Source organism: Mytilus trossulus, chromosome 10 (assembly GCF_036588685.1).
Source record: "Mytilus trossulus isolate FHL-02 chromosome 10, PNRI_Mtr1.1.1.hap1, whole genome shotgun sequence".
Lineage (NCBI taxonomy): Eukaryota > Metazoa > Mollusca > Bivalvia > Mytilida > Mytilidae > Mytilus > Mytilus trossulus.
The window spans coordinates 8,219,061-8,238,679 of record NC_086382.1 but is presented as its reverse complement, the minus strand read 5'-3'; the positions used below and the strand labels follow the sequence as shown (position 1 = coordinate 8,238,679).

At 30.8% G+C, this 19,619-nt stretch overlaps 1 protein-coding gene across 10 annotated transcripts in view; it reads right to left on the bottom strand.

The window, feature by feature from the left end:
• The window catches only part of LOC134686806 (neuron navigator 2-like), a 302,687-nt gene that overhangs the window by 82,018 nt on the left and 201,050 nt on the right, over positions 1 to 19,619 (bottom strand). For 9 of the 10 annotated variants that reach the window (XM_063546602.1, XM_063546594.1, XM_063546601.1 and 6 more), the window contains one exon: positions 18,412 to 18,468. The exons of the other annotated variant lie outside the window; for it this stretch is intronic. In XM_063546602.1, the coding sequence (XP_063402672.1) occupies positions 18,412 to 18,468 (57 nt within the window). The remainder of the gene's footprint in view (positions 1 to 18,411; positions 18,469 to 19,619) is intronic. 10 annotated transcript variants of the gene reach the window in all.

Genomic DNA, 19,619 nt, shown 5'->3' with positions numbered 1-19,619 from the left:
TTATATTATACTGCAACGTCATACAACAATTGATTAACACATTAATGGTTTCTACTGCAAATCTCAGGAAAACAGAGGTAATTTCTCATGACTTGTTGATATAGATTTAATACCTTTTATGGGATTTCCAACTTAACTTAAGTTAAACTCTATTGATTGCTTACTATCTTGCTTCATTACCAGTGGCAAATATTTCATGTATTTTCAGGATGATAATTTGAGTCACCCAGTCCTTGTTTTGAAATTTACTATCTTAAATAGTCATTTGCTTTCTTTTATGACTATAAAAATTATAATTTTGGAAACATTTAAAGTCTTTTTCACTTAAAAATTTCTGCCAAACTCAATTAGTATAAGTATAATGTAAGTTTTTATTCTAAAAAGGAAAGAGAAAGGTAAAAACAAAAATAAAAACAAATGACAAAATTACCTCAACTTTTTACGTGCTGCTGTCTCCACTATAAACTTCATGTTTATACCATTAACCTTTAACCTCACACACAAATCGTAACAATTTGACAATGAACTCATATTAAGTTAATAACACATAAAAGGTGAATTATCTTTTGTTGTTATTTGTTTAAATATCATAATTCATCATTAAAACATTTGTCAATTTACACTTCTTTGAAAAACAACTGCTCCTAGGCAAATTCTTTGAAAAACAACTGCTCCCAGGCAAAATCCTGTATGTTTGTTACGGGAAACATGACCTGGCTCTTGTTTTAGGAATGGAAACATAAGAACTGTATCCCCAGGGAAAGGATGGTTTCTGATTTAAAATGAGATCTTTACTTTTTGATGTTGTAATTAGGTAAACAAGATGAATTACTTCTTCAACAGTATACTCTTTCTAGACAATTGGCAATATTACTTAAGAAAATGTTTGGTATTTTCAAATTCCTTTCAGGTTCACTTTGTAAGTGGCAGAATGAAAAAAGACTTAAATTCTAAGGGTGTAAGATGCATTTCCCCTCTAAAGAGTTTGCACATACAAGAGTCCCCCTTTACTTAAGATATATTTATCCATTTACATTTTTAAGTTTTCAAATTGATAACGAAAACTCTTAATCAGCCTCTTAGTATCCCTTAAAATAAGCTACTTTGAACTGGTTTCTCAGCAAGGATAGATAGAAGTTTTAAATGTCCTTTCTGAGAGAGTCCCTGGCATCTATGGATAGATTGCATTGAAGAACAATTGGTAGTCTTGAGATGTTTTCTGCTATGTTATTGGGTTGTAGTCATTTGATACATTTTCCATTTCCATTTCTTATTGAATCTAATTTCATACATACATATTTATCATTAATAAAAGGTAACTTTATGTAAACAAGTTAACACTGATAAAAGAAATAGACATCCTTAATTTGTTAATGCCATCACAGGTAAATAAACTTAAGGTGTACTCTATAAAGCCATTAATTAGGTTGAGGTGCGTTTGATTATTTAGAAATGTCAAAACCTTATCAAACAAACGATAAGTCAGATTTATTGTGTAAGAAAACTGAATGTTAAGAGAAAGAACTGGTAAATGAGGGTGAAAACATCAAAGAAAAAGATGGCATCTTCTGTCAGTTCCTATCTTACAGTCAATGATAAACTATCAGTATCCACCTGCAGGGATTTTCTTCACTTTTTATGTTTTGCTGTAAAACTTTCAAAATCGATGATGTTCAATTACAAATCTCTATGCATTACCATTAAATATAGATTTACTAAAATTAAGAGAATCTAAAATAGAGCTCACTTTAACAGAGGGAAGGTATTTGTAAATTTGATAGTGTCAAATTTTGCTATGGTAATTCTGGGACTATTATAGGTAGTATTAAATAGTCCCAGGGTAATAAAAAGTACTCCCAGGTTAAAACCTTTCTTTGAGTCAATAAAAAGTAAGAAAAAAAAGAAGGAAAATCCAAGAAGAAAATAAAACCTATTCAATGCTGTCATTGTATTACACAAACTGCTAAAGTTTTTCCATGTTTTTATTATTTCATAAGTTGCAATTGTATAGTTTTTATCAATAAAATCAAGTTTTAAATTTTGTTAGCCTAATTTTTATGCAGCATTGTTCAACAAATCTTATAATAATTAATGCATGCAAAAATATCTGAATTTAAACCAAAATGTCCTTAAATGAAATTGGATATCGTGTATTTCAAAACAATATGGTAATAAGAGAGAGATCCCCTCCTAAACTACAATGTATCATTCTGCATTGACAATAATATCTAGGTGTTGGTATAAGATTATGACAACCATTCCAGCTAAGGTGGAATCGAAGTGTATTTAATACTATGCTCTCCTTTCTTAAGGCATTCTTCTCATCCAATATATCGAGTTGTGATTCACAAATATTTCCTATTTATGAATTTTGATAAAATATAATTAATTTTTTTCAACTTTTTAAATCTTTCCCAACAAATTTAAAGATCATTTCAGATTAGCACCTGCAGAAAACAATTCAACGATAAAAGCACAAAGCAAATCATTAACCCTTTTTATTTTTTAGGAAAAAATGTAGATCTGTATGTTATTGAGGCCCGTAACTTACCAAATATGAAAATAATCCAAGTTTTAGAATCTAATTCTGTTTAGACTGTCAATCAAAAATACAAAACTTTGGAAATAAAATTTTCTTTGTAAATTTCTTGGAACAAAGAAAGATTTTTTAAGACCCCCAGACTTAATCATTCTTTACTCAGGGGGCATTGTATTATATAACAATTAATGCTAGTTAACAGATGCCCCATTGTAACTTTAAAATCAATCCTGTCATTATTATGTAAAACAAAAATATCTTCTGCTGATCCAAGATGTCTTCCAAATCCGTCTGCTAGGACTACAGCTTCCCAAAGGTAACATATTTATTCTGCAGACCGAATGCACAGGAAATAAACTTGTCAAAAAATACAGATATAATGCAAAGAAAAATGTGAGGCCTAAATCAAGCTGACACAAGGTTTGAAATTTAGTTGCTTTTATTAGGGTAAGTCGAAACAGTTTATTTCTCTCTCTCTTTTGCTTTTTGAGACTGACCCTCAATTCCTACTAATACAGAAATGTTTTTGTTTGCAGTCTAATTTCTTATAGATATGGTGCTAATAAGAAGTAGAAATGAAATAGTCTAAGACAATAAACATTGAGAAAGGAAATGGGGAATGTGCCAAAGGGACAACAACCCAACCATAGAGCAGACACAGCCGAAATGTGAAAGACTTCGAGGTCATTCATGAGTATAAAATCCAGTTGAAATAAGATCCATAAAGGTTTCCTAAAATAACCTAAAAAATCAATAAGATTTTAGTGTAATAATTAAAATTATTACACTAAAATCTTATTGATTTTTTAGGTTATTTTAGGAAACCTTTATGGATCTTATTTCAACTGGATTTTATACTCATGAATGACCTCGAAGTCTTTCACATTTTTTATTTGCATTTTATTTAGAACTAATAATTTAAAGTACAGAATATGGCCATGATACAACATCTATTTGAACTGTTTTATACCCAAACTCTACATAAAATTCTATGATCAATTTTCATTTTGTTTTAAACACTCAATTTCAAGGTATCCAGTTACTATAGGAGTCAATTCAATGTACCTATAGACCAAGATTCTTTTAAAACTTTTGCAATAAATCTATGTAACATACTTTCAATTGATACAAGTTTTACAATCTTGATGCATCTTTGGACTGTCCAGTATTGTAAATGATGAGCCCAGACAGATATCTGTAAGTTGAGGACTCATAAATTCACCCTTTAGCATGAACCCTGGTTAATTCTTATAAAATGATGAACAACTTATGACATTGTATCCAGAGATTTAGATCATCTTGACACACAGAAGACAAACTATATGTAATTGATACCCATGTTTAAAACTATACCATCACTGAAGGTCAATTTTTACATTAAGTAACTTTTACATTTCATTATAAAAACAAATTCTTTAATAACCCTCCCCCTTTTTTTAATTACATAAATTTAAAGTATACAAATTCTTACCCAGAAGAGGACGATGTATTCCAGTAAGAAGGCCCATACTGTTCCCCGTCACTTTTGGAACCCTCATTTGTCCCCCTTCTAGGCCTCCGTGAACGTGAATCAAATGATGTTCGAAGAAATGCACCATTAGTTCTCATTATGAATACAATTTTTTATGTCAACAATCTTTAAACAGCTGATTCATTAAACAGATAAATTTATAATTCTGTCAGAATAATCACATTATTAAATTTCCGACTCCACAGAAAAAATCTTTTTGTAACATCCAATAAGAATTGCAATTTATAGTAATTACTGAATGCTTGATAAATAATCTAGATTCCCATGCAATCTTGTGCAGTATAATCTATGCATGAAGACTTTTATCACAGGGTTAATAGCAATGCTGACAAACAAACATGATAGTCTTACAGTAGACCAACAAAGGGAGATAATTATGGATGAACAATTACTTTTCAAACATATGAGTCATCAAAGTCTGACAAAATTAATTTTTCCTAAATTAAATTAAAACAGAAAAAGCATCAAAATTTTTTGAGGCAAGAAGATGTATTTTAATGGCTTCTTATATATACGTTTCCTGTGTATATTGATTGTACGTATTTCTGTCTGATTGTGAAAGAGTACAGATTCTATGTATTGATCCGAAGCATCTTGTCAGATCTTGTATCCATAACATCTTTGATGCTAAGGTCATGATTAATATAGCACTTCCATTTCAAACCTTTAACGACCAGTCTGACCTATTAACTAATGGGAGTTTCAAATCATTTTTTTTCTAGTGTTTTATTGACATGCATTCAGAGATTTCAACCATATTTAACCAGCCAGATAAAACACCAAATGTAAATTTCTTAAAAAATTTAACCAATAAAATCTTAACTAAATGATCAATTTCAATCTATTTTTGAATCATGTAAATATTTTATTTATGCAACAAAACTGGCACTGACTCATCAATACAACAGTTTCAACTTATGTTTTCACTGTAATTGACAAAATTGGAATCACTTATATATTTTATTTTATGCCTTTAAATGGAATTCAAAGTTACCACATAAATGCAAGTGCTATTGGGGTCTCCAGAGATTTGAATTTCTAACATACACATTATTTAAGTATTGATTGAAAGTGATTGAAAGCTACTCAGCTAATTGCAATTTGAATTTAAAAAAAACATCCACAATTAGTGAAAATATACCTAAAATTTTTGAAAGAGTATTCCCCGAATAAAATTTCATATTTTTATTTTAAATTATCAAAACAGATATAGAGATAAAGTTATCTTTGTTTATGTTTTCTGTGTCACAGTATATTGCTGATAAAATGAAGTTGTTAGGTGTTTAATTGTGCTTCAGACCAATCTGATTGCCTAATCTTAATTGTTTTGTAGTTTGTTCTAAGTTGTTCTTATATACCACTGTCCTATCATCCTGGTTAGGGGGAGGATAGAAGGCTTTCAAACATGTTAGCCACATTGAGTGTACGTCCTGGTCAAAGTAAGGAGCCTATAATTCAGTGGTTGTAGTTGGTTGGTGTTTAGTGGTTGTAGTTGGTTGGTGTTTAATGGTTGTAGTTGGTTGGTGTTTAGTGGTTGTAGTTGGTTGGTGTTTAGTGGTTGTAGTTGGTTGGTGTTTAGTGGTTGTAGTTGGTTGGTGTTTAGTGGTTGAAGTTGGTTGGTGTTTAGTGTTTGTAGTTGGTTGGTGTTTAGTGGTTGTAGTTGGTTGGTGTTTAATGGTTGTAGTTGGTTGGTGTTTAGTGGTTGTAGTTGGTTGGTGTTTAGTGGTTGTAGTTGGTTGGTGTTTAGTGGTTGTAGTTGGTTGGTGTTTAGTGGTTGTAGTTGGTTGGTGTTTAGTGTTTGTAGTTGGTTGGTGTTTAGTGGTTGAAGTTGGTTGGTGTTTAATGGTTGTGGTAGGTTAGTGTTTAGTGGTTGAAGTTGGTTGGTGTTTAATGGTTGTAGTTGGTTGGTGTTTAGTGGTTGTAGTTGGTTGGTGTTTAGTGGTTGTAGTTGGTTGGTGTTTAATGGTTGTAGTTGGTTGGTGTTTAATGGTTGTAGTTGGTTAGTGTTTAGTGGTTGAAGTTGGTTGGTGTTTAATGGTTGTAGTTGGTTGGTGTTTAGTGGTTGTAGTTGGTTGGTGTTTAGTGGTTGTAGTTGGTTGGTGTTTAATGGTTGTAGTTGGTTGGTGTTTAGTGGTTGTAGTTGGTTGGTGTTTAGTGTTTGTAGTTGGTTGGTGTTTAGTGGTTGAAGTTGGTTGGTGTTTAATGGTTGTGGTAGGTTAGTGTTTAGTGGTTGAAGTTGGTTGGTGTTTAATGGTTGTAGTTGGTTGGTGTTTAGTGGTTGAAGTTGGTTGGTGTTTAATGGTTGTGGTAGGTTAGTGTTTAGTGGTTGAAGTTGGTTGGTGTTTAATGGTTGTAGTTGGTTGGTGTTTAGTGGTTGTAGTTGGTTGGTGTTTAGTGGTTGTAGTTGGTTAGTGTTTAGTGGTTGAAGTTGGTTGGTGTTTAGTGGTTGTAGTTGGTTGGTGTTTAATGGTTGTAGTTGGTTGGTGTTTAATGGTTGTAGTTGGTTGGTGTTTAGTGGTTGTAGTTGGTTGGTGTTTAGTGGTTGTAGTTGGTTGGTGTTTAATGGTTGTAGTTGGTTGGTGTTTAGTGGTTGTAGTTGGTTGGTGTTTAGTGTTTGTAGTTGGTTGGTGTTTAGTGGTTGAAGTTGGTTGGTGTTTAATGGTTGTGGTAGGTTAGTGTTTAGTGGTTGAAGTTGGTTGGTGTTTAATGGTTGTAGTTGGTTGGTGTTTAGTGGTTGTAGTTGGTTGGTGTTTAGTGGTTGTAGTTGGTTGGTGTTTAGTGGTTGTAGTTGGTTAGTGTTTAGTGGTTGAAGTTGGTTGGTGTTTAGTGGTTGTAGTTGGTTGGTGTTTAATGGTTGTAGTTGGTTGGTGTTTAATGGTTGTAGTTGGTTAGTGTTTAGTGGTTGAAGTTGGTTGGTGTTTAATGGTTGTAGTTGGTTGGTGTTTAGTGGTTGTAGTTGGTTGGTGTTTAGTGGTTGTAGTTGGTTGGTGTTTAATGGTTGTAGTTGGTTGGTGTCTGTTCTGTTGAATTTTTTTTCTTAAAAAATCAGGCTGTTAGGTTTTCTGGGTTGAATAGTGTTACTTTTTTAAATGTCTGTGGAGCAAAGTTGTCCCATTGGAAATCATACTACAAGTACATTTCTATTTGTTTTTTATCAGTGTAGGGTTTCTGGGCACTGATTGTCAAAGGTCTTACCATTTACATTGCTGCATTGAAAAAGAAATGATTTTTTGAAGACATGTTTGTTTTGATGGATTCCATGAGACAGTTTTTACAGGCTCAGCTCAGCTCTAACCATTAGTCATAAGCTAAGTACTGCATACTTTATTCCCTTAAACCATAGATGTAATGGGTATTACATCTATGCTTAAACTCAGGAATTTCCTAAATCCGAGGTGACAGGGTCCTCTAAAGTAAACGAGGTCATCTAAACAATAACACAGGACAGTTGAGGGTCTAACTCCTCTTCAATACAACCCCCTACCCCCCAAAAAAATAAAATAAAATATCAGAACATGTTCTTTTACAGAGGAATTTTTCTAAGACGTTTATCAATTACCTATCAAGTGTTATCCAATATACATATTAATTACATTAAAAGATCAAAGTACTTGTTTACCAATTAAATCATACTCCATTATTACATTATGATGCTTTTTAACTTGCTGAAAAGCAGCCAAGAATATTAGGACAAGGTGCCAAAATTACATGAAAACCTTCGCTGTCAGCCTTGACGAAAATCCATTCAACACATGTGTCTAATGGTAGTTAAATTATCATGGAAATACCATAAGTCTTTGTTAATTATTGATTTTTATGATATTTTCTTAAAACACATCCTCAAATTATTTATTTCTTGCATCTGTTTCTTACATGATATTGCATAGCTTTCATTAAAGTACCTCATTAATTTTTACTTTTGCCAAAAAGTACTTTAACAGCCCCTCCCTTAGAATGTTTGACCAGTCAGGGCCAAAAATGTGTAGGTCCTTAAATCTGGAAATTTTCCCAAATTATTCAAAACATTTTGCAGTCTTAATTTAAAAGTCAAAAGTCCATTCAAATGGCAGATGACCATGGATGCTTCATTTGGAGTACCAACATTTTTTGTAAAGTCCATAAGAATTAAAAATTCTGACATGGCGTCACTGCTCCTTTAATTAACTGCGATTAAAAGCTGCAGTTTTTTTTTTTTAAAGAAACCATATTTTTTTTATCTCCAAACATTTACTACAATTTACAATTTGTTCATAACTTTGCATTTTCTTTGAGTGACTGCCCTTTGTAAGCCAATTGCAAATGTTCAATTCAGATTTAAGCCAGGTTTTGTACATGTATTCAATGCTAGCAAAATAAAATAAGTTATGTTTAAAATTTTAAATGTTCATTCAAGAAAATTTGTGTGACAAACAATTTTTCCAAAAATCTGCATTAACTCATGTGTACAGTGCATATATTATGTTTGAAGAACTTTTTTAAGAACAACAATTTAATCTTGCAATGCAATCCACAGTATATATATAAACTGAATTTTAAATTCTCGCTCCTAATTTTGTTTTTGATGACATTAAATAGCGGAATTTAATTAGGAATACATATAAATCTTGAATTTCAAATCAATTGTCATACACCTATCCTATGCAAATCAGTTGCAAATTTATAGTTCAAACCCTTCAAGCTGTAATGAAACTTTATTTTTAGCCATGCTTCTTTAAAATTTTAGAGCATGAAAAAACTCCATAGACAATAGACAATTTGCCCTATCCCTATCTTTAATTTTAGAAATAAATTTCATTAATTTAAATATCTTAATTAAACTCTTGGCCTACCTTGTACACTATGAGTTTAACCTTCCGATGATAACGTCAGGAACCCTGCTGACTTGTTATGCAGGAAACATTAATGTATAAGACAGATATAAACATATCATCATTCACAGGCGATCATAATATTCATTAATTTGTCACAATTAATTACACAATGTTTTGCTTTCAATTAATTTGCCAAGGGAGATAACTACATTATTATTTTTTAATTCTAGTATCTTTAGTTGTATAATCCTTGATCCCTAACTGAATCAACCATATGACTGAGAAACAAGATGGGGCAAATATGTTTTTTTATACATTGTATATTCATAACATTTCAAAAATATTTACTTAAATAAGATTTAAAATTAGTTGGACCTGTTTAAGGTAAAATGAAAGAAAAAAAATAATATCATCTTAAAAACAAAAGCCTCACAACAGGGGAAAAATCAAATATAAAGATAATTTCTGGGCCTTTTATAGCTGACTTTGCAGTATCTGCTTTGCTCATTGTTGAAGTTTGTATGTGACCTATGTGGTATCTGCTTTGCTCATTGTGAAGGTTGTACAGTGACCTTTAGTTGTTAAACAAAGTTCTAAGTCATGTAAATGAGAGTAAATGTTTCATTGGCAATCACACCACATCTTATTCTTTATATATACCATGGATATGTGACATCCATCAACCAAAGTAATTTCCATTAATTTAGAAGTCCAATAACTTTGCACCCATTATTTTAGACTTTAATGGTTATAATTTTCCATCTGGAACAGATAATTTATAAAACAAAAGATTTTCAGACCCCTGGTGACCATAGCAATTGTAAAATGTATAAAACACGTCTAAACTGACTTGAATAAATTCTACCATTTTCCAATAAAATTGAATATATTGATTCAGGAAACTTAATAGAAAAGCCCAATTGTCTATTTTGCTTGATTTTACACGTAATAGCGCCATTTTATAGATATTTATGAGAAACTGTAGCACTTTATAAAATTTATAGGAAAGCTCAGACTGCAGGTACAGAATCAATAAGAGAATGAGTAATCCAAACTCTATTGAACGTTGATTTACGATCGTCATATCAATTATTCCTACCCAACACCCAGCAGCCGTCAACCAGACAAGATCCAACATGATTTCACAAGGTTTTCCATTCTAAAATGAACACTTTATACTGAGCATATTGTAGAAAGTGTGTAGAAGCTATAAATTATTCAGGACTGAATTTCCATTGGGAGCTGTACATGTTTCACTTCTCCAATAAAAATACAAAAATTTTTAAAATGCTTTTCAATAAGATATATGATTGATTTCAGATATTTTTTTAATAAACTTAATAATAATATCTAAAAACAGGGACAGATTTAGCCATTTTCGAAAGGGGGTTGCGACATCATAAAAGTGATGGAATAACAACCATGACAACAGAACATGAAAAATATCCAAAATGTAAACTGTACAAAAACTCTATTCATCTTTCATATGCTTGGTTTTTTAATATTTTTCATTATCTTTGAGCAGAAGTTTTGAATTCCTAAGTAAATTTTCTAAAATAATAAATAAAAATTGTTAATTTCCAATGAGCAACCTCATATTGCCATTTCCATAACAAACAAACCATGGCAAATAGCTGCAACAAATGACCTTGACGTATAGCTTAACGCTAAAACTTAATAAAAGGCAATCAGAAATGACACTGAACTTTATAAACAGATACTTTATTGCAAAAAACATGAAACCCTGACGGGTTAAAATGCAAACATAGTACAATACACAAGTGACAAGAAACATAACTATACATGATAAATGTTTTTAAAAAGTGAAGTTGATATTAATAACATATATCTATATATATAGATGTATATAATAATTGACCAATGTGGACCTTATTTTCGCAATTCCATAGATTGCTTTATATAGTCTACAACACTAGACAAAATATCTTTATTGGGATCTAGAATAGTTTTAAGTTTAGAGTTTGAGTCAAGCTGGTTAAAATTAGGATAATGGGTTTTAATTGCATTTATAAGGGAATGTCTTACATTAATGTTAATTTGGCAATGAAGGAAAAAGTGTTCCTCATCATCTAAAATTTTACAAACTTTGCACAGTCTGTGTTCTCTTTGAATTTTTTTATAACGTCCTAATTCAATTTCCAAATTATGATCACTTACACGTAATTTTGTTAAAAGCTGACAACTATTAAAATTGTTTAGATTGTGCAGGTAGTCCTCAAATTTAATTTCTTTTTTAAGTTTACTATAAAGATAAAGTTTTGAACTGTTATCAATATTTGAAAGTTTTTGAAGAGTGATGTTATTATACTTTTCCTTCACTATACATTTAAAAGTTTTTTTGAGTGAATTTTTTATAAGTTTAAAAGGTTTATCAGAATCAACATATTGTTCTTCATCAATATTAAATTCTTTAAAAATATGCTTGGCAAAAGTGTACCAAGTATATATTCCATCTTCAGACATAGACTTATTTACTGCAAAAGCTTCTTTAACAAGAGGGTTTATTTCATGGCAGTTTATTCTACAAAAATATAATAAAACTTGAATTTTAATAAAAGAGTCAAGTGGAAATCGTCCTAACTCAGACTTTGCAGCTATATTACATGAGTTTTTTTTAATTCCAAGAACAGTTTTACAAAACTTATGATGCACTTTCTCAAAACTGAATCTATCTGTCAATGATAAAATATCACAGTTAATTCCATGCGAAGTGGCTCTGTTTATATAACACCCCATTATAATGCAGAAACATCTGATAAAACATTACTATGACCATAAACTACCCATAATTCATCTGGACAATGGCTACTGGACACTCAATAATGTTGTCAACAATAAAGATGGCATATCATATATGATATCACAACATATTTAATTAATTACAAATATTTACAAACTGCTCTTTTAGTTTTAATCAATTTTAACCAAAGATTAGATAACTCAATTAGAGCATTGTCAAAGGGAGATAATTGTATGATTACATTTTCAAAGGGGATATAGGGGGCACGGTAGTATTTGCTTTCCAGAATTTAGGTTGCTCTTTTGTGTACCCTACTTAGGTAAATGTATCTAAACAGTGTGATTGGACAAAAAGTACAGTATCAACTGAACATACTTTCCCAAACTGAGGAATGAATCAGGTGTAGAAAAATATGAAATAATTTTACATACAGATGAAAATGAATTTTTGAGAATTTTTTTATTATAAATTTTGTATTCACTGCACCATAAAAGACCTAAAAGTACTAGTGGCCTTAGGTTTTTAAAAATAGCAAAAAAAGTAAACGGTCATGATACATATTCAAATTGATTTCTGAATAGTAAAATGAAAGTACTTCAGTTAACTGTGAATGTAGAATTTTTTGCAGTGTTAGAAAGTGGTGAAAATTCTAAAAAGGCTATCATTATCCCCTATGGGCCAGGAAATACTACCGTGCCACCTTAAGGGGGATATATATTTTACACTAAATCATTAAAGGAATTTTTTTTACCTATGCAATTTGTAGGTTTATCAATAAAAAGTGGATTAAGTGCAACTATGATAAAAACAAGCCTTAAATTCCACCCCTGAGAGTAAAAATTGCTGATTCAGCAAATTTTGCCTGATCTGTGGGTGATAATGTAAATATTTACCTAGAAAGTAGAAATTCATTATTTTTATGTAACTTGCAATACATTTTCAATTATAAATGCTCGCTTTAACTTTTCGCAGTGTCTGACACATGTGCAACCACTGAAATTTGAGACGTGACATTCTTCGGTTGCATGTAGGTCCTATTATGTTCACCGAAATGAATAAATTGCATAATTTCTTATGTTTTTCAACAGAAGTACAGCTATACTAGTTTTATTCAGGTTTAATTTGTAGTTCTGATGTAACATGACACCAGTAGCAGCTTTTGGGGAACCAGTAAGTGGTTAAGGGGTCCTTACTTATTGATTTAGCTCTCATATTGGTCTGAAATAGTGATAGAAATAACGGTGTCTTTACATTGATAAGACATTATTTTTGACAAAGAATGTTTTTATGATGTTATATCAGCAAGATTAAATGGTTTATTCATTTTCCATGCAAATACCATTAATTTTTAAGATTTTCTGACAGTGAAAAGCACAATAAAGGCAAATTGATTATGTAAGGGGACATAATTTAACTTAATGCATACATGAGAAATAGACAAACAGTCAACTTAGAGATGTGTTCTAGTACATGTATTGTCAAACAGATTTTGGAATAATAGTTAACTGCAATCTAAAGACTCTTGTTGTATTATCCTGATAATCTGGAAATGTTTAAAGTAATATAAGGCATGCTGTAAAATATGGAATGGACTTTAATACCAGTTTTCATGATTTGGTGCTAAAACTGTTTCTTTCAGTCAGATTAACCATAAACAGAGTTGGCAATCCACTAATTCCTCCTGAATCACCATGTTTGACTTCTGTGTTGATTTGAAACATCATATATTTGGGTTTTGTTCACTCCTCAAGTAAAAATGGTAAGATGAAAAAAAGTGAAAATCTGCCAGATGGGGTAGGGATGTAATGTTTCATTTTTTTTTGGTAAGAAATGAGTGCAGACTAGTATTCTTTATTGTAATATGTTCCAAAATAAGAAGTCTATGCATCATAGGTGTCATGACTGGTTGCAAGTTTGTTATGTCTTGGTTAAGGGGGCACGGTAGTATTTGCTTTCCAGAAATTAGGTTGCTCTTTTGTGTACCCTACTTAGGTAAATGTATCTAAACAGTGTGATTGGACAAAAAGTACAGTATCAACTGAACATACTTTCCCAAACTGAGGGATGAATCAGGTGTAGAAAAATATGAAATAATTTTACATACAGATGAAAATGAATTTTTGAGAATTTTTTTAAATTTTGTATTCACTGCACCATAAAAGACCTAAAAGTACTAGTGGCCTTAGGTTTTTAAAAATAGCAAAAAAAGTAAACGGTCATGATACATATTCAAATTGATTTCTGAATAGTAAAATGAAAGTACTTCAGTTAACTGTGAATGTAGAATTTTTTGCAGTGTTAGAAAGTGGTGAAAATTCTAAAAAGGCTATCATTATCCCCTATGGGCCAGGAAATACTACCGTGCCACCTATAAGGCCACAGACCACAATTAAATTCTCTATTAGTTCTTTATAACCTTTTGTTTCATTAAAAAAATTGCACCGAATCTTTTTGTCAATTTGTGTGTGTGTGTAAAGTACAGTTCTAGTCCAAAAATATATCCAACATTCAGAAAGATTGCTCCTCTGTATTTTACAAATTTAGCCAATACACAACCATACCCCTATGGCCAAGTCAAAAGATGTTCCGAAAACTGTAAATATCACCTTTTTATACGACCGCAAATTTTGAAAAAATTTTCGTCGTATATTGCTATCACGTTGGCGTCGTCGTCCGAATACTTTTAGTTTTCGCACTCTAACTTTAGTAAAAGTGAATAGAAATCTATGAAATTTTAACACAAGGTTTATGACCATAAAAGGAAGGCTGGTATTGATTTTGGGAGTTTTGGTCCCAATATTTTAGGAATTAGGGGCCAAAAAGGGCCCAAATAAGCATTTTCTTGGTTTTCGCACTATAACTTTAGTTTAAGTTAATAAAAACCTATGAAATTTTGACACAAGGTTTATGACCACAAAAGAAAGGTTGGGATTGATTTTGGGAGTTTTGGTTTCAACAGTTTAGGAATTAGGGGCCAAAAAAGGGCCCAAATAAGCATTATTCTTGGTTTTTCGCACAATAACTTTAGTTAAAGTAAATAGAAATCAATGAAATTTAAACACAATGTTGAAGACCACAAAAGGAAGGTTGGTATTGATTTTGGGAGTTTCGGTCCCAACAGTTTAGGAATTAGGGGCCAAAAAGGGACCCAAATAAGCATTTTTCTTGGTTTTCCCACCATAGCGTTAGTATAAGTGAATAGAAATCTATGAAATTTAAACACAAGGTTTATGACTATAAAAGGAAGGTTGGTATAGATTTTGGGAGTTTTGGTCCCAACAGTTAAGGAAAAAAGGGCCCAAAGGGTCCAAAATTAAACTTTGTTTGATTTCATCAAAATTGAATAATTGGGGTTCTTTAATATGCTGATTCTAACTGTGTATGTAGATTCTTAATTTTTGGTCCCGTTTTCAAATTGGTCTACATTAAGGTCCAAAGGGTCCAAAATTAAACTTAGTTTGATTTTAACAAAAATTGAAACCTTGGGGTTCTTTGATATGCTGAATCTAAAAATGTACTTAGATTTTTGATTACTGGCCCAGTTTTTAAGTTGGCCCAAATCGAGGTTCAAAATTAAACATTGTTTGATTTCATCAAAAATTGAATAATTGGGGTTCTTTGATATGCCAAATCTAACTGTGTATGTAGATTCTTAATTTTTGGTCCAGTTTTAAAATTGGTCTAAATTAAAGTGCAAAGGGTCCAAAATTAAACTAAGTTTGATTTTAACAAAAATCAAATTCTTGGGCCTCTTTGATATGCTGAATCTAAACATGTACTTAGATTTTTGATTATGGGCCCAGTTTTCAAGTTGGTCTTAATCAGGATCTAAAATTATTATATTAAGTATTGTGCAATAGCAAGTCTTTTCAATTGCACAGTATTGTGCAATGGCAAGAAATATCTAATTTCACAATATTGTGAAATAGCAAATTTTTTTTTAATTAAGAGTTATCTTTCTTTGTCCAGTAAAGTAAGCAAGAAATATCTGCAAGAATTTTTTTAATTGGAGTTATCTTTCTTTGTCCAGAATCAACTTAAATCTTTGTTATATACAATATACAATGTATATTCACTTTTTACTACCAACTGATAAATTTAAATAATCTTTACCATTCAGTGATAACAAGCAGTTTTTTTACATCTTAATATTTTATGATGTATTTAAATGAGTAGTAATTGTTGCAAACTCCATTAGAATATTTTAATTGAAATTAGTTTTGGAATAAGGGAAAGGGGGATGTGATTAAAAAATTGGGTTCAACTTTTCTCATTTGAAATTTCATAAATAAAAAGAAAATTTCTTCAAACATTTTTTTGAGAGGATTAATATTCAACAGCATAGTGAATTGCTCTAAGAGAAAACAAAAATTTTAAGTTCATTTGAATACATTCATTCTGTGTCAGAAACCTATGCTGTGTCAACTATTTAATCACAATCCAAATTTATAGCGGAATCCAGCTTGAATGTTGTGTCCATACTTGCCCCAACTGTTCAGGGTTCAACCTCTGCGGTCGTATAAAGCTACGCCCTGCGGAGCATCTGGTTGCACCTGGCATAATCACTCTTTCAATATTAAAATCAGTGAAAATAAAACATCCAAAAGTTTATTTCAGCTATCTTCTTTCATTTCCACCCCAGAAAAGCTAAGAAATGTATGAGAAAGGGAAAGAAAAAAAATAAAGAAAAAATACACTATAATTAAAGGGAACCATATTCGTGGACAACGATATCAGGATCATTAATTGTGGTCTTGGGCCATAACAGAATATTACATTTTCAAAGGGAGATAACTGGAGAAAGGAATATTCAAAGGGGATGATAACTCCATGATGGCATTTCGAAAGATTAGGATTCTAGATCAATTCAAATTATAATTGGCTGATGTTGATGGGTCTAATGTTTGGTACTTAATACTCAGTTTCTGTATTAAAACAACCTAAATTTGTGTTTAAATAACAACTATCTGTATAAGTAATCTATGAGATAATAGGCCGTGTAATTACCTTTGTTTACATCACTTCCTTAGCAACAAGGATTAAACAATTTCAAAACATAACCAACTTTATTTTTCTGCGAATTACATTGTATTCTTATATTTTCAAAGATGCTGATGTTTGCATCTACCCAACTATTTATATATTTGTCGTATTTCATTGTGCAGCAAGAAAAACAAAGGTAGCATATTTAAAAAAAATTTATTATCTTGATCTATTTTACTAGTATATTAGTATAATAGTCCCAGTTATTATCCATGTAAAACTTGCAAAGATGGTATTAAAAAAAAAAATATATGAATATTGGTATATATATCTTTTTTTCAAAATATAAGAGTTTGACTTTTTTTATACGACAGACAGGTACATGTACTTCAAACAGTCACCTAACTGCTGCCCAAAAGATTTGAACATGGTAAAATTTAACAAATAAAAAATTGAAAATAGAATTTTCCAATGTTAATGTAATGACTGAAAATTAAATTCTAATCGTTTATTTTGGTACCTCTATTTTGACAAGATATTGCATTTAATGGGTAGAACATTTGGAAGGTATGAGTATACAAGCTCTTTCTAATGTGAACACCAGTAAACATATAGCATACAGTTTCACCATACACAAAACTTAACATTAAAGTTCAGCTTTCACTTATTTAATTCTTAAGTGTACAAGTCATAATTTCTAAATATAATTTAATTTTGCCAATTTTACTGTCTTAAATTGGTTTTATTTTCCAATTACTAAAAATACTTATACTTTTATCTTTCTTATTATGTCAGAACAACACAAAAGCACAAAGACAAAAGAAAATAAACAATGTTTAGGATAATTAATAGTCTGGAAAGGCTTAGGTTTTGTTGTTCAAGGAATTTCTATTAATTGTAAGTGTTTCATCTACAAGATGGTAAAATCATTCAACACATTATCTGTATCACTTCTCTTAAGAGGTTTCTGTCATTATCTCAACAGAATATGTTTATACCAGAAATTTACATTTGTTTTTATACTGATTTTTTGCTGACTAAAATTTACAGAATTCATGCAAATATAATTGGAGTTACTTCCCTTTCACCATATTTCACCATGTTCATGCCAGATAATTTTTATAATTTCATGCACAGAATTCACCACCTTTAAATTTGTACTGTTATTATATAGGATATATAATCTAAATTTTCCTTAGAAAAGTCACTTGGCAACCTTAGGTAGAACTATGAATCAGAAATAAATAATCAAGTTCTACTTTTAAAATTACCAGATGACGCTAGGTGTTTTGTGTCCACTTGTGCATGTCAGAGACTCAGAGTGAACACAGAACATCTGACATTGTCAGGATGTCCATTTTGTTGCAAGTGGTCAGTCAATTCAATTCTAATTCTATAAGACCAATTTGAACAGGAAAAAAGATTTTTTATAAAAAAGTTCAGTCATCATGGTCAAATGATGGTCATATTGAATGAATTCATGAACTAACATTGCGAAAGATTTGCAGGCATCAGATGAAGATTTTTATACCTCACAATTTTGAAGTTATCAAATAAACTGAAAATGAACAAAATCACTTTAAAACAAATATTGAATGAATGTCTAAATGAATATTTTCTGCAAATTGAATATTCTGCTGTAAACGAAGCAAAATATAAAATTTAATATATTTAATATTTAACTTTAAACCACATTAAATATATTAAGCCCTTACACCAAGCAGGATAAACAAGGTCTTGTTCCAGCTTTCCACCAAGGATATTTTGTAACAAAATGAAAGTTTACCGAACAGATCTTGGTACAGATTGCCTCCTTTTCATCTGAAACTTTCTGTGATGTTGTCTAACAGAAAAATATCATACTCTCATTAACTTATAGTTTTCCAATTATGTAATTTGAGTTAAGAGTTATTTTCCTTTGTTGTAATCTGAGTTAAGAGTTATTCCCTTTGATATAATCTGAGTTAAGAGTTATTTCCCCTTGCTTTCATCTGAGTTGAGCTATTTCCCTTTGCTTTAATCTGAGTTAAGAGTTATTTCCCTTTGCTGTAATCTGAGTTAAGAGTTATTTCCCTGAGTTATTTCCCTTTGCTGTAATTTTAGTTAAGAGTTATTTTTCCTTTGCTGTAATTTGAGTAAAAGAGTTATTTCCCTTTGCTTTAATCTGAGTTAAGAGTTATTTCCCTTTGCTTTAATCTAAGTTAAGAGTTATTTCCCTTTGATATAATTTGATTTCAGAGTTATTTCCCTTTGCTGGTAATATGAGAGGCTAAAATGAGCAAGTTCCTTCAATTAATCATGATGAATCAAAAAATTTTAACTTGTAAATATTGAAAAATGTTTTTCATGAACATTTTACATATCATCAATACTATTTAGTATTAAGGTTCTTTTAACAGTCTCCCTCATCATGTTCATACCACATTTAAATTTGGTTAGTTGACCAGCTTGCTCTCTCCAAACATTTCATTGAAGGGGAGATAACTCTAACTTTATTTACATCATAGAAAATCCATCTATCATCCAAATGGAAGTAAATTTCAATCAATCATCTTCCAGTATAAACATTAAACACCATTATAAATAAATATTTACATAATTAACATATAGTTACATTTGTTTTGTCTAGCCCACATGGGAATCCTGATTGTAAATAGCTGTTAAGTGTGAAATATTATGTAAATAATTCTACTTTTGTTTGAAATTTGTGATTGATAGTTTCTATAAAGTTGATAAATTGTCTATTTTCACACTTTCAGTATTGTTTATTATTGATAAGCCAACTATTTTAATGTGTTCTTAACTAAACTACATATTTATGATCTTGCATCAAGTTTGCCAACCTGCTCACATTGACTGAATCTCTTTTAAAGTAATTCAAAAGAAATACAGTACTAGGGGTGTTTTTTTTGTATCAGACAATTTGCTTCTTATAGACCTTTTAAAAACTAGTAATATTACCAAGACAGCCTGATATTTAATTCACAATCCTCA